The 15409-nt window shown below is 41.7% G+C and overlaps 1 protein-coding gene across 3 annotated transcripts in view; it reads right to left on the bottom strand.

Moving 5' to 3' along the window:
* Positions 1-15409, bottom strand: part of gulp1b (GULP PTB domain containing engulfment adaptor 1b) — a 428880-nt gene that overhangs the window by 126248 nt on the left and 287223 nt on the right. For all 3 annotated transcript variants that reach the window (XM_041200977.1, XM_041200978.1, XM_041200979.1), the window contains one exon: positions 7316-7387. In XM_041200977.1, coding sequence (XP_041056911.1) covers positions 7316-7387 — 72 coding nt within the window. The remainder of the gene's footprint in view (positions 1-7315; positions 7388-15409) is intronic.

Raw genomic sequence — 15409 nt, 5'->3', positions numbered from 1 at the left:
TAAGGAAGGAATAACTTCTATCGTCAATTAGTAAAGTGCAATTTATTGAAGGATATGCTTTTCCTTTTGTTACTTCTTGATATTCATGATACTTCTTTACCTTCCAGAGTGTTCACAAAGGAAATCAGGAAATATAGTTTCTCTCTTTCTCACATATCTTTTTATTACTGACCTCAGTGTCTCTCTCAATATATACTTAAGATTACAGAACACAAAATCAGCTCATCTGCTGCTGAAACCCTCATTCACGCCTTTGTTACCTTTCAACAAGTCGAATGCTGCCTCGGCCGGTCTTCCATCTTCCACTTTGCATAAACTTGTGCCCATCCAAAACTTTTGTACCCATCCAAAACTTTTGTGCCCATATCCTCAGTTGCATCAAGTCCTATTCATCCTACTGCTCGCTGACCTGCATTGGCTTCTAGTCCAGAAATGCCTCAGTATTAAAATATTCATCCTTGTTTTCAGATCCATCTACAGCCTCACTCTTTGCTATCTTTGTCCTCTGCTCCAACTCTACAATATTGCTCCAATTCTGGTTTCTTACACATCTTTTTTATCAATCAATCAATCCACCATTAGTAATCATGCCCTCACCTCTCCACCACTCTACCTTGCTCTCCTCCTTTAACACATTCTTTAAAAACTACCTCTTTGATTGAGTTTTGGCTATCTGTCCTAATATCTCTTTATGTGGCTCAGTATCAAAAATATGTTTGATTAGCTTCCTGTGAACAACCTTAGGATTTTTTACTATAAAAATGCAAGTAGTTGTTGTTGCTGTTGAATACAATATTGACAAAAGCTTTATTAAAACCTTTGAAATTTGTTTTCTAGCTTTAGTTCAAATAACTTTGCAAAAACATAGAAAATTTAAAACAACCAAACACAAGTCATCAATGCAGTTGATAACGGACATACAAACACTGATGGCAGGAAAAGATCTTATTCATCTAGCCTGATACACAATCTCGCACCACAATATATACATTCCCTACCCCTTCCCCCTCCACCTGAAACCCTTGTAATTTCCTAAGAGAGGTGAAAAGCTAAATAAAAAAAAAGGCAAATTGGGGAACTAAACCTGGAAAATTTGAACATTGATGCATCTATAGAAATTATGCACACTGCAGACCTTAAGGCTGCACGCAATCTAAACTCAGGTCACAGATCTAGTGAAAAATATCCAACACTTTACATCAAAAGCTTCTGAAAGAGATCAGCACACGGAGAGCAGACCTGCGTGAGTAAGGCAGTGGTGGCGGGAGATTAAAAACTGGTGGCCAAGAGCCCTTTCAGCCTGTTTGTACCTGTTGGTGCTGAGGTATGACATCAAAGGAAAACAGTTAGGTGATTGGTGGGTTTCTCTTCTGTGTGTCTTTTGATTGGCCAAGTAGTTTAAATCAGGAGACACTACTGCAGCTGAAGAGTACAGTTAAAAAATTCACTTTAAAAGTATTTAACATCAAAATTAATTAATTAAATATAATAGAGATGGCTGGGCAGGTGATGTGTAGCAGCTGTAGTATGTGGGGTCTGGTGGACGCCAGTGCGATCCACAGTGACCACATTTGCAGCAAGTGTTGGCTGCTTGAGGAATTTCAGCTCAGATCTGATGAGCTGGAGTTCGAGCTGCGGACACTGTGACACATCAGGGAGGGGGAGAGTTACCTGGACACTGTGTTTCAGGAAAGAGTCACACCCTTAATTACATCAAATTTAGACCATGCTCAAGGACAGGAGTGTGTGACTGCAAGTGAGGCAAGTGGGGATCCAGAACTTAGCTTTGGAAGAGCCTCAGCCAGTGCCCTTATCCAATAGTTACGAGGCTCTTGCTCCTGAAATGGACAAGGGCACTGTCTACAGGGAGGATGAGTGAACTGACCACTGCACCATGGTACAGAACGCTATTCAAGTGGGGGTAGAAAAGTGAAATGTAGTAGTAATAGGGGATAGCATAGTTAGGGGAATAGGTACTGTTCTCTGCAGCAAAGACAGTGCTGCCTACCTGGTGCCAAGTTTAAGGACGTCTCTTCAGGACTGGAGAGGAACTTGGAGTGGGGGGGGAAGGATCCAGTTATCGTGGTCCACGTAGGTACCAATGACATAGGGAGGTATAGGAAAGAGGTTCCGCTGAGGGGCTACAAGCAGCTCAGGACTAAATTAAAAAACAGAACCACACGGTAATAATATCCAGATTAGTTCCTGAACAACATGCATGTTGGCATAGGGTAAATAAGGTTAGAGAGGTAAATGCGTGGCTGAAAGATTGGTGTGAGAGAAATGGGTCCCGTCTCATGGAGTACTGGTACCAGTACTGGGGAAGGAGAGAGCTGTTCCATTGGGATGGGCTTCATTTGAACCATGCTGGGACCAGTGTCCTGGCAAATAATATAACTAGGGCTGTAAAAAATCGAAAAGAAAAGGGGGAGCAGAAGTGCAGGGTAGTGAAGAGGCGGACGATAATCAACATGTGACAGGAAGGGGCAGAAAATATAAGCAGAAGAGTGCAGCAGTAATTGGAACTAGAATGAGTAGTAATGGTAAAAAGTCAAAGTTTAAGACTCTTTATCTGAATGCTCTCAGCATATGTAACAAGATAGAGGAGTTTTCGGCACAAATAGAAATAAATGAATATGACTTGAAAGCTATTACAGAGACATGGCTGCAGAGTGACCGAGACTGGGAACTCAATATTCAAGGGTATTTGATGTTCCGGAAAAATAGGCAAAAAGGAAAAGGAGGTGGGGTAGCTTTGTTAATAGAGGAAGATATCAGTGCAGAGGTGAGTAGTGATACAGGTGTGATGTGGAATCAGTTTGGGTGGAAGTAAGGAACAGCAACGGGAAGAGGTTACAGGTGGTAGTCATCTATAGGCCCCCGAAGAATTGCCTCACTGTAGAACAAAGTATAAATTGGGAAATAATGGAGGCATGTAAGAAGGGCGCTACAATTGTCATGGGTGATTTTAATCTGCATATCAACTGGACAAATCAGATTGGCGGGGTAACATGGAAGATGAATTTGTAGAGTTCATTAGGGATGGTTTCTTCAAGCAATACGTTGCAGAACCTACCTGAGAACAGACATCTTCCCTTCAACCCCCCTGGTGGCATTCCGTAGGGATCGTTCCTTCCATGACACCCTGGTCCACTCCTCCATCACCCCTTACTCTTCAACCCCCTCCTACGGCACCTCCCCATGCGAACGCAAGATATGCAACACCTGCCCCTTCACTTCCTCTCTCCTCACTGTCCAAGGGCCCAAACACTCCTTTCAAGTGAAGCAGCATTTCACTTGCACTTCCCTCAACTTAGTCTACTGCATTCGTTGGAGAGGCCAAACGCAGACTGGGCAACCGCTTTGCAGAACACCTTCGGTCTGTCCGCAAGCATCACCCAGACCTCCCTGTCGCTTGCCATTTTAACACACCACCCTGCTCTCTTGCCCACATGTCTGTCCTTGGCTTGCCGCATTGTTCTAGTGAAGCTCAACGCAAACTGGAGGAACAGCACCTCATCTTCCAACTAAGTACTTTACAGCCTTCCAGAGTGAATATTGAGTTCAACAATTTTAGATCTTAAACTCCCTCCTCCATTCCCAACCCCTTTCCGTTTCTTCCCCCTCCTTTTTGTTTTTTTCAATAATTTATATAGATTTTTCTTTTCCCACCTATTTCCATTATTTTTAGTGTATTCCACCGATCATTTATCTATACCCTTTATGCCTTTTTAGTCTTATTTCACCCCATCCCCACAAGAACTAGAGCTATCTGTACCTTCCTTGTCCTGCTATCCATTCTTAATTAGCACATTCTTTTAGATAATATCACCACTTTCAACATCTCTTTGTTCTTTTGTCTGTGACATCTTTTGGTTATCTCCTCCTATCACTGCTTGCATGTCCCAACAACCGCCCCCCCACCTTCTCTCCCCCCCTTTAAACCAGCTTATATTTCACCCCTCTCCTATTTTCACTTAGTTCTCTTGAAGGGTCATGAGGACTCGAAACGTCAACTGTACTCTTCTCCGCCAATGCTGCCAGACCTGCTGGGTTTTTCCAGGTATTTTTTATTTTGGATTTCCAGTATCTGCAGTTTTTTTGTTTTTATCTACCTGGGAACAGGCTATTTAGACCTAGTAATGTGTAATGAGGTAGGGTTAATAGGAGATATCGTAGTTAAGGATCCTCTAGGGGGTGGCGATCACAACATGGTAGAATTTCAAATTCAGTTTGAGAGCGAGCAACTTAGGTCTCAACCAATGTCCTCAAGTTAAATATGGGCAATTGCAGAGGTATGAAGAAAGAGTTGTCTAAAGTGGGCTGGGAAAATAGACTAAAGGGAAGGTCAGTGGATGATCAGTGGCAGACATTTAAGCAGGTATTTCATAACGCTCAGCAAAAATTTATCCCAGTCAAAAAGAAGGACTCGATGAGGAGGGTGAACCACCTGTTGTTAACACAGGTGGTCAAGGAGACTATCCAATCAAAAACTAAGGCATACAAAGCAGCAAAAACTAGTGGTAGACCAGAGGATTGGGAATTTTTTTAGGAACCAGCAGCGGATGACTAAAAAGCTAATAAAGGGGAAGAAAATTGATTATGAGAGGAAATTGGCAAGAAATATAAAAACAAACAGCTAGAGCTTCTACAGGTGTATGAAAAGAGAGTGGTTAAAGTGAGTGTGGGACCCTTGGAGGATGCAACTGGAGAATTGATAACAGGGAACAGGAAAATGACATAATTTAAACCAATATTTTGCATCGGTCTTCATGGTGCAGAACACTATAAACATCCCAAAGATATCAGATAAGCAAGGAACTAATGGGAGGAAAGATCTTGTAATGGTCTCTGTCATGAGGGGCAAAGTGTTTTACAAATTAATGGAACTAAGGGCAGACAAGTTGCCAGGACTGATGGCCTGCATCCAAGGGTTTTAAAGGAAGTGGCTGCAGAGATAGTGGAGTATTGGTCGAAATACTCCAGAACTCACTGGATTCTGGGAGGGTCCCTGTGGATTGGAAAACTGCTAATGTGATGCTCCTGTTCAAGAAGGGAGGGAGACAAATAGCAGGAAACTATAGGCCAGTCAGCCTAGCATCTGTCGTTGGGAAAATGCTAGAGTTCATTATTAAGGAAGAAATAGCAGGACATTTAGAAAAGCTTAACACAATCAAACAGAGTCAACGTGGTTTTGTGAAAGGGAAATCACGTTTGACAAATTTGCTAGAGTTCTTTGAGGGTATAACAAACAGAGTTGATAAAGCGGAACCAGTAGATGTAATGTATTTGGATTGCCAGAAGGCATTTGATAAGGTGCCACATAAAAGGTTATTCCACAAGATAGGAGCTCACAGTATTGGGGGTAATGCACTGGCATGAATTGAGGATTGGTTAACACACAGAAGACAGAGAATTTGGATTAATGGATCTTTATCAGGTTGGAAAGGCGTAACTAATGGAGTGCCATAAGGATCAGTCCTAGGGCCTCAATTATTTACTATCTATATTAATGACTTGGAGGAGGGAAAGAGTGTAATGTATCCAAATTTGCTGTGAATACAAAAATGGGTGGGAGGGCATGTTGTGATGAGGACATAAGGAATCTGCAAGAGGATATAGATAGGTTGAGTGAGTGGGCAAAAACTTGGCAGATGGAGTTTAATATAGGAAAGTGAGAGGTCATTCACTTTGGTAGGAAGAATCAAAAGACAGACTATTATTTAAATGGAGAGAGACTCCAAAAGAGTGCAGCACCAAGGGGTCTGGGTGTTCTTGTGCATGAAACACAAAAGGTTAGCATGCAGGTGCAGCAAGTAATTAAGAAACCAAAAGGAATTTTGGCCTGTATTGCTAGGGGATTGGAGTTTAAAAACAGGGAAATCTTGTTACAACTGCACAGGATGCTGGTGAGGCCACACCTGGAGTATTGTGTACAGTTTTGGACCCTGTATTTAAAAAAAGATAGGCTGGCATTGGAGACAGTTCAAAAGAGATTCACTTGGCTGATTCCTGGATGAAGGGGTTGATTTACCAAGAATGGCTAAACAGGCTAGGCCTTTATTTATTGGAGTTTAGAAGACTGAGGGGTGATCTTATTGAAATGTACAAGATTCTGAAGGGGCTTGACAGGGTAGATGTTGAGAAGATGTCTCCACTAGTGGGGGAATTTCGAACTAGGGAACATAGTTACAGAATAAGGGGACATTCATTTAAAACTGAGATGCAAAAGAATTTCTTCTCTCAGATGGTAGTGTATGTCTGGAATTTTCTACCCCAGAGAGTTGTGGAGGCTAGATCACTGAAAGTATTTAAAGAGGAGGTAGATAGATTTTTGAAATATCAGGGAGCTGAGGGTTATGAGAAGCTGGCACGAAAGAGATGAGGCCTGGGGCAGATCAACCATGATCTTATTGAATGGCGTGGAAGGCTTGAGGAGCCAGATGGCCTACTCCTGCACCTATTTCTTATGCTCTTAAATAAAATCCTTAATAAAGGCATTAAAAGTTAGTCCAATGGACAAATGTAATGGTGTCACCATGAAAGTGGTTGAGGCTGAGGTTTTAGGTTTTGTTAAGGTGCTTTTTTGAATATCAAAAATTTCAGCTATTGAGCAAAAGTGGCTTATTTCAGAATGCATTTGTTTACCAGTGTAAGGTTTGAATAAAATATAGATTATTGAATATTTGCTCTGAAGAAGGGTCATACAGACTCGAAACGTTAACTCTGTTTCTCTTTCCACAGATGCTGCTAGACCTGCATTTTCCAGCATTTTCTGGTTTTGTTATAGATTGTTGGTATTGAGTTCACATATGCATACTTTTGTGAAGTTTTTGACTTGCTCCTTTGCAAAGTTCTCAGATGAATATCTAATTCCAATAAAACCATAATTAATTAAAAAATGCACTTAACTTTGTTCCCCTTTTGAACAGTGAATAATGAGATTAGGTTTATTTGGGTCATGGGAAATGTCTTTGGAGCATAGAATAAAAAATAAATCAATGAATAGACCAATAACATCTATAACTAAATTGGTTTGAAAGTATTGCTTCACTGATTAATTGTCCAGTAGTGGGAATTTAAATTCCTTCTTCGAGGATAGCACACATTCAGCATCTTAGCACATTTATGCACTGACTTGTAAGGAGCCACTTTCCCCGATAGATATTGAAATAATTTAGCTTTCATGTATCAACCAGTAGCAAATTAGGAGCATCTGAGGCTTAAGGAGATGCTACTTTTAGCCTCTCAGTTAAGAAATTAATTATAATGAATCGAAAGAGGAATAAAACCAAGTTAAACTGAAAACTCATACCTTGAGTTTACGAACAGCATCCTTCACAATTTCTGTACCCTTTGGTTGTTCAACTTCAGCATTGCCAAGAAACTGAAAGATATAATTGTAATTATTGAACAAATGTGTGCACAACATTCAGCTTCAAATCATCTGGCTATACTTCTGCCTGAGTACTAGTACTAATATATATTCATGATCTGACTGGAATGACACAGATAGCAAAAACTCTTTTTTCAAATAATGCAGCATTCAGAATAGGGGGTCTGGTTAGAAACAACCTGTTTATAAAGTATAAACCAAATACACAGAACAAAACACTTCAACACTTCCAAATATTGCAGTCAGTTCTTCTGTCTACCTATACCTATTTCCTGAAGCAAAAATTTTTTCTCCAACAATAAGATTTGATGGAAACCAATCTCAAACTGCATGTAATTCATGTGAATTGCCTCTTCGCGTTTCATCCCCTGCCATATTGCTATGTCAAAAGTAAAATGTAACTCATATATGCCTGAGTGTTACCTGTACATTTTAAAAAGTTGACCTTTTTAAGAATCAAAATACAATGTGCTGAATAGAAAACAGCATGTTCTGTTCATATTATTGACAAATTTACTAAATTATAACTCTTGGAATACAGTGCATGCCTTTATGTATGGAACAATTCCAGGGGCAATTCTGATACAAGTGCTAAGTATACTGGAGAGAATGGGTAGACAGACACAAGAGCACAGCATTCCCTAGGCATTGTGGTGCTTCTCCTCATCTTGAGAATCTCCTGTGCCTTTTCTTCTACAGGTATATGTAATCAATGTTTACAGCAAATATCCAGTGTTAACAATCGAGCAAATTCAAACACAAGCGCGTTATGCATGTAATTACGCTACACCTAAATGCCCTTCATTGTTAACGCCTGTCTAACAATATCTATGCCTGAATGCATCTTGGATCTTGTAATGGCTCTATACCCAGGCTTAGGAACTTGCATGCAAATTAGCAGCAACTACTTTTTTTAAAAGTGGGCATAAAATAAAGCCCAGAATTTTAGGTGCAACAGGAAACAGTTATTTTTCCCGTGTCTTACTGTGATATTTTCAACAATTTGTTTTTCCACTCATCATCACTGAAATCTGCACTGTATTTTCTATTTCTTAGAATGTAATTTTTTGGCATTAATAGGTCATGTTAAAATTGAAAAGCTTCTCCGATTGCAGGTTAATAAACATAGCATGCCTAATGTGCATACGTGATAGTTAAATAAGTTGACATTTTAATTTTCATACCTAAAGACGGAATAAATGGCACAAGTTCCATACTTTCCTTGAGCCCAGTTGTTTACACTGCTTCCAGTTTGCATACACCAATTTTTACATTCTGGTGTATACTCATGAGCCTGGCAGGAAATGCAGGCATAAATTGTCATCAGCAAAATGGGTGCTTGAATGAACATAAATTTGGGTATAATGCCTTCAGTAAACCTTCTCAGGAAATCCCAACCCACTCCCTACCTTGCCATTCCACATCCCTATCCGCCCCCCACCCCACAAGAAGGCAGTAACTCAAACTAGGCTATTATATCACAAGCCAGGCCTTATCATAGGCATGGCAGGTTGTGGCTGGAGTTATAGGGCAGCCCACTAGCACCAGACCACTACGCCATCACTCTGCTCAAAAGGCCTCCAAGCCAGAAGATAGGTCAGTAGATCCATGGAGTGGAGGGAGGAACAGGAGTCCAAGTTGCTCTTGTGAGGCATGCAACAGTACTCAAAAACTCCACAAAAATATAGAGGAATTTTGGTATTATTTTTGGCTGGGCCACTAGCTGACACTCACCACAGCAGGCGCACAATCTTCCCAGTTCAATCCAAAAATGATAACGTGAGTCCTATGCATGACTGCTTGACTCAGGGGGCTACTCTGGATAATAATCAGTGTTAGGCTTGTGAAAACACTGCAGTGACCACAGGTCATCGACCTCAATTTTTGTGGCATAATGGGAGTGGGGGCCCCGAAAACTCACTCCTATATTGCAGTCAGTCAGGATTTAATTCTTTATTGATCTGGTTTTATTCACTTATTTTTCAAGGTCTTGCAACACTTTATTGAAATAAATAAAATTTATACAGGTAAAGAATATTTTGCACACCAGGAAAATGAAGACTAACATTTGACTTTAAAAAACTGATTTTGTGTGCTGTTTTGTCTGTGGGTGCCTAAGGAAATACATTCAGTTTATTTTTTAAACATTTTTTGTTGAAATTATGATTGCTTCAGAAATAATTCCTCATCACCCTTGAGACGCCATCAAAATTAGCACCTACAAGGAAAGGTTAGGTAAGTGTGACCTATTACATTTTGGCAAGAAAAATAAGGATGTCACATATTACTTGGAAATGAGGAATCTCAATGGGGTACAGGAGCAACAGAATCTGGGAGTACAAATACACAAATCACTACAAGTAGCAATGCAGGTTAACAAGACTATTTTAAAAAAACAAGACTTGGGATTATTTCTAGAAGGATAGAATTGAAAAGTAGAGCAACTATGCTAAACTTTGTTTAGATTAGACTTGGGAGTTGTTAAGGCATTGCAATGGGTGTACAAAAGATTTACAAGAATGATACCAGGACCAGAGATTATGCTTAAAGAAAATAATTCATCATGTGGCTGAGGTGAGATGGATCCATCCATTCCAGGATAGACTTCCTTTTGTGTCCCCAGCATTTCCTGTCAGAACCACTGACATCAAGCTGGTGTTCTTCTCTGACCAATGTCTCCTCCTGGCTGACTGTCACCTACAAGATGACTTTAGGGTTTGCACAGCGACATGGAAGCTAAATGTGAAATCAAGAGGTTCTCCATCTTCAAAGGCATTCAGAAGGTCAGACAGACAGACAGACAGATAGAAGGAAGGAAATATACTGACTCCAGAAAAGCATGCAGAATCTGCTCCTGCTGCAGTCAATGGGGGTGGTTGTCAAAGGACCTTCAAGAGATGAAGAACCAGCAGACCTCACTCTTTGCTGCAGAGGCCTCCATGATCATCTTCCAAGCCAGAGTCCGTTCCATGGAGCAGAATGAGATGTGCTCGTATTTCTTCTTCCCAAAAGGTAGAGAGAGAGCTCTGTGGTCAGCAGCCTGAAGGAAGAAAACAACTTGGTAACGTCATCGCAGTCTGACGTACTAAGGGTCAGCAAATCAATTTATGCCAGACGGTGACCATCAAGCTTACAGACAGCACGGCCTCCCACCCCTTCCTGTCCCCTGTCAGGGACATCTTGGATGACAGTAAGCAGGATAGTCTGGACAAATCGCCAGCTCTGGATGAGTTAACAAAGGCCATCGGGTCCTTCAAGACGAGGAAAACTCCCGGAAACAATGGCTTACCGGCCACGGTCCATTTGGCTCCGTGGGATTGGATCGCGCAGACCTGCTGGAAGTATATGAGTGTGTGCTTCTGGTCAGTAGAATGTCAGGATGCATGAGGAAAGGCATCACCACCCTCATCTACAAGCAGGTGGAGGGGGAGGAAATTTGAAATTTCACTGCTTAACGTGGACTACAAAATTCTGTCCAAGGTCACAAAATCACAGAATGGTTTCAGCACAGAAGGAGGCCATTCTGTCCATTGTGCGTGTGCTGGCTTTCTGAAGGAATAATTCACCTAATGCCATTCCCCCACCATCTCCCCTGCGCATTCTTCCTTTTCAGATAGTAATCCAATTAGCTCTTGAATGGCTTGATTGGACCTGCACCCACTATGCTGTCAAGCAGTGCACTCCAGGTGCTAATTGTTCACTGCGTGATAAAGTTTTTGCTCATATTGTTTCTTTTGCTAATCATCTTAAATCTGCTCCCTCTGGTCCTCGATCTTTCCGCCAATGGGAACAGTTTCTCCTCATCAATTCTTTCCAGACCCCTCATGATTTTGAATACCTCTATCAAGTCTCCTCTCAACCTTCTCTTCTACAAGGAAAACAGTCCAAACTTCTCTAATCTATCTACATAACTTGTTCGGAAATAGAGATTGTTTAAGTAAGTTATATGTGTATTTGTGGTGTTAGGCACGATTTTTGCTTTAATGTTTAAATTTGATTTGTATTTCTGTATTTTGTGGGTTAAAAGATAAAACCTGAGTTTTAGTTTCACTTTAAAAGATACCTGCATTTTTAATGAGTTTTATGATCCTTGAAATGGAGAGCTGTGCTATTGAGGGGGGGGTAGTGGTTTAGGGAAGTTAAAACAAAGTAGGTAAAATCCTGTTGCATAGCAACAGAGGTCCAGAGAGGGACTCTCCCCCCACCACCCACCCACAAGCACACACACACACACACAGAGGGAGAAACCGAAAACGATTTGAGTTCAGTTGGAAGCCGCTGCGAGGAGCAGAACAAGAGAGGGAACTGCAAACAGCAGGTTCAAAAACTAAGGAAGATAGTCCCCCAATCCAGGGCAGTGAAACAAGAAAGATCCCAAGAGGACATTTAAGTCAAAGGACAAGGACAGGAACCTGGAAAAGGCCCTGTTAAGACATTAAAAGTGAGGAACAGAGAAAGGCACCAAGCTTAAAGGGAGAAGCTGCAGGATGCAGATTTTAAGCAATATAAGCTTGTGAGAAGCCAACAGTTTAAAGAAGACAGCTGAAATTCTGTAATTCTTTACTATGGGGATGTGAAGCAGTAGTGTTTTGTTGGTACGGCTGAGTCAGTGAGATAGTGTGTGTGGAAGGAAGCTTGAATGTACGTGGCAATCCAAGAGAACTCGAAACCCTGGAGGTGGACCCTTGTGGAAGGCATCTAAGAGGAAGCGTTGGTTTGGGAGAAGATTCCAAAGTGAGCTCCTGGAAAGTGGAGTTTGGAAACTCTCGTATGAAAAACGGAATTCAGTGAGTCGAGTTGACTCATGGTGTGACAAGCGTCTGGGGGAGTTGATGAGAGATCTATAACATCTGTTTGGGGTGGCATCTGTCACTTGGTTTCAGAGTATGGTGTATCTGACTACAGGTCACCTATTGGTTTACATGGACTGTGTACTCACTGTAAAAATTAGAGTATAAAAAATTTTTGGAACTTGTGTTATCCTTATGAATACGTATTTATCTGGAAAGATATAGTTGTGGGTGAAAGAGTATTGTAATACAGTTCATCTTTTCTTGTTTAATAAATGTTTTATTATTTTGTTAAAAGTTAATCAGCTGAATCTTCTAACTCTGTTCAGTAGCCACTCTCCATGTAACTAAACAAAAATTCAAAGTTAGGATCTATCAAGCTGGGTTCCACCATGGGATCTGACTTGTCCAGTAGTAACATCAGCTAAGATCATTGCAAATTGCAGTTCTTCATCCCTAGAACCATTCTTGTGAATACACTGTAGTAGGAGAAGGAGTAGGTGAATCTTTTCTGCACTCTCTCTAATGCCTTCCTAACACCTACCAATGTTGCTACTGTCCCTTTTATTCCATGAGCTCTAATTTTACTCACAAGTGTGATGTGTGGCACTTTATCCAATATATTTTAGAAGTCCAAGTATACCACAACAGCAATACCCTCATCAATCTTCTCTGTTACTTCATCAAAAAAACCCCAGAAAGTTAGTTAACACGTGAGAAACACCTGACCTACCTACACCTAACCCCATTTACCAGCACTCAGCCCATAGTCTTGAATGTTATGATGTGCCAAGTGCTCATCCAGGTACTTTTTAAAGGATGAGAGGCAACCCGCCTCCACCACCCTCCCAGGCAGTGCATTCCAGATCGTCACCACCCTCTGGGTAAAAAAGTTCTTCCTCACATCCCCTATAAACCTCCTGCCCCTCACCTTGAACTTATGCCCCCTTGTGACTGACCCTTGTGAGGGCCTTTTCTGCACTGTGATTCTGTGATTTACCCTTAACAGATCTCTATTGACTTTCTTTAATTAGCCCACATTTTCCCATGTGGCTATTAATTTTGTCCCAAATTATAATTTCTAGAAGCTTCCCTACCACCAAGGTTAAACTGATTGGCTTGTTGCTGCTAGGCTTATTTTTACACACATTTTTGAACAAGGGTGCAACATCTGCAATTTTCCAGTCCTCTGGCACCACCACTAAGTCTAAGGAAGACTAAAATATTATGGCCAGTCACTTCCCTCAGTATCCTTGGATGTATCTCATCTACTCTTTGTGCCTGATCAACTAAATACAGATAGCTCATCCAATACCACCTCCTTATCAATTTTAAAACGTTCAAGTGTTTGATCTACCTCCTCTTTCACTATGATCTGGACAGCACTTTCTTCCTTGGAAAAGGCAGGTGTCAAGTACTCATTTAATATCTCAGCCATGCCCCCTGCCTCCATGTGTAAATCCCCTTTTTGGTCCCTAATCAGCCCCACTCCTCCTTTTACCACCCTTTTTCAATTTATACATCAATAGAAGATTTTTGGGATTCCCTTTTATGTTAGCTAGCAGTTTCTTCTCATATACAGTCTTTGCTTCTCTTATTTGCTTCTTCAATTTTTCTCTGAGCCTTCAACACTCAGCCTGGTTCTTGATTGTCCACCTGATATCTGTCATAAACACACTTTTTCACCTTCACCTTAATCTCTACCTCTTTCAACATCCAGGGAGTTCTGGATTTGTTTGCCCTATCTTTCCACTTCGTGGGGATATACCTTGACTGTATCTGAACTATCTTTTCTTTAAAGGTAGTCCATTGTTTTCCAACCTTTGATTCCAATTTACTTGGCTCAGATCCATTCTTACCCCATTGAAGTTGGCGTTCCCGCAGTTAATTATTCGTACTCTGGATTGTTCCTTGTCCTATTCCATTGCCAACCCACACCTTATGATACATTCATTACTGCCCCCTAAATGTTCTCCCACTGACACTTGCTTGATCTACTTGGCCCACCTCACTTCCTAGGAACCAGGTCTAGCAATGCCTTCTTCCTTGTTGGATTGGAAACATACTATTGTAGAAAATTCTCCTGAACACATTCTAGGAACTCTTGCCCCTCTCTGCCCTTTACAATACTACTACATATAGTAAGATAATATATCTATCTATATTCAAATAATCAAAGTCCCCCATTATTACTACTCAATGGGTGGAATTTTACAGTCCCCTGCTGATGGGTTTGAAGGCCAGGCTGGGCTTGTAAAATAAAGCAGCTGACTTGTCTCCCACTTAGCCGCCTACCCCAACCTGTCTCCTATTTTAGCGGGGGGGGGGGGGGGGGCGCTGTGGTTTGAAGTGTTGGGCGGCTTACCCACCCTTGGGCCTATGGAGGCTCTGAAGTGACACATTAGGCCACTTAAGTGCCTCATCCTGCCCCCAGTGCCAGGTGGCTAGCCCAGCAGCTTTTACTGGGTGAGCTGGTGCTCCACACAAGGTCATATCCTCTCTTTAAGCCTCCCTCCACCCCCACTCCAGCCTCTCCAGCTCAGCACCCCACCCCCAGCCCCACATCACTGAAGGTGCCAGCCAAGACCTTCTAATACCCTGGACATACCTGAAGTCCAGCCTCCAATGGCTCCTATTCTTCAGGGACTGCCTATAGTGCCAACAGTGGCCACCGTTTGAATCTGGGTCTACAGAGCTGACAGTCAATCAGACTGGCTAGCAGCTTGCTAAGGTGGGACTTCCTCCCAAGTTAGGGGCAAAAGTTCCATCTCCAGTCAATTAAGGCTCCAAAGGTGTGTTAAATGGCTGGGATATCCACCAACCCGTTGGGGGAGGGGTGGGCAAAAGTCCTACCCTATAATTCTTCCAACTCTCTGTAATTTCCATGCAAATTTATTCCTCTACATCTTTCCCACCAGTTAGTGGCCTTTAGATTACACCGAGCGATGTAATTGCACCTTTTTCTGTTCGCTAGTTCTAGCCAAGTAAATACCATCCTTGACCCCTCTGGGCCATCTTCTTTATCCAGCACTGCAATGCTCTCCCTAATCAATACTTCTTCCCCTTCCCTATCTTTCCTGAACATATTGTGTCCAGGAATATTTAATACCCAGTCCTAAACTTCGAACCCGGTGTCCATTATAGCCATAACTTATTTCCACGTGGCTCTGCAACTGCAACTCATCAATCTTATTAACCACACTCTTTCACATGCCTGCACAGT

Source organism: Carcharodon carcharias, chromosome 12 (genome assembly GCF_017639515.1).
Source record: "Carcharodon carcharias isolate sCarCar2 chromosome 12, sCarCar2.pri, whole genome shotgun sequence".
Lineage (NCBI taxonomy): Eukaryota > Metazoa > Chordata > Chondrichthyes > Lamniformes > Lamnidae > Carcharodon > Carcharodon carcharias.
Note: the sequence above shows the minus strand (reverse complement) of the source record. Positions and strands in the feature narration are given on the sequence as shown.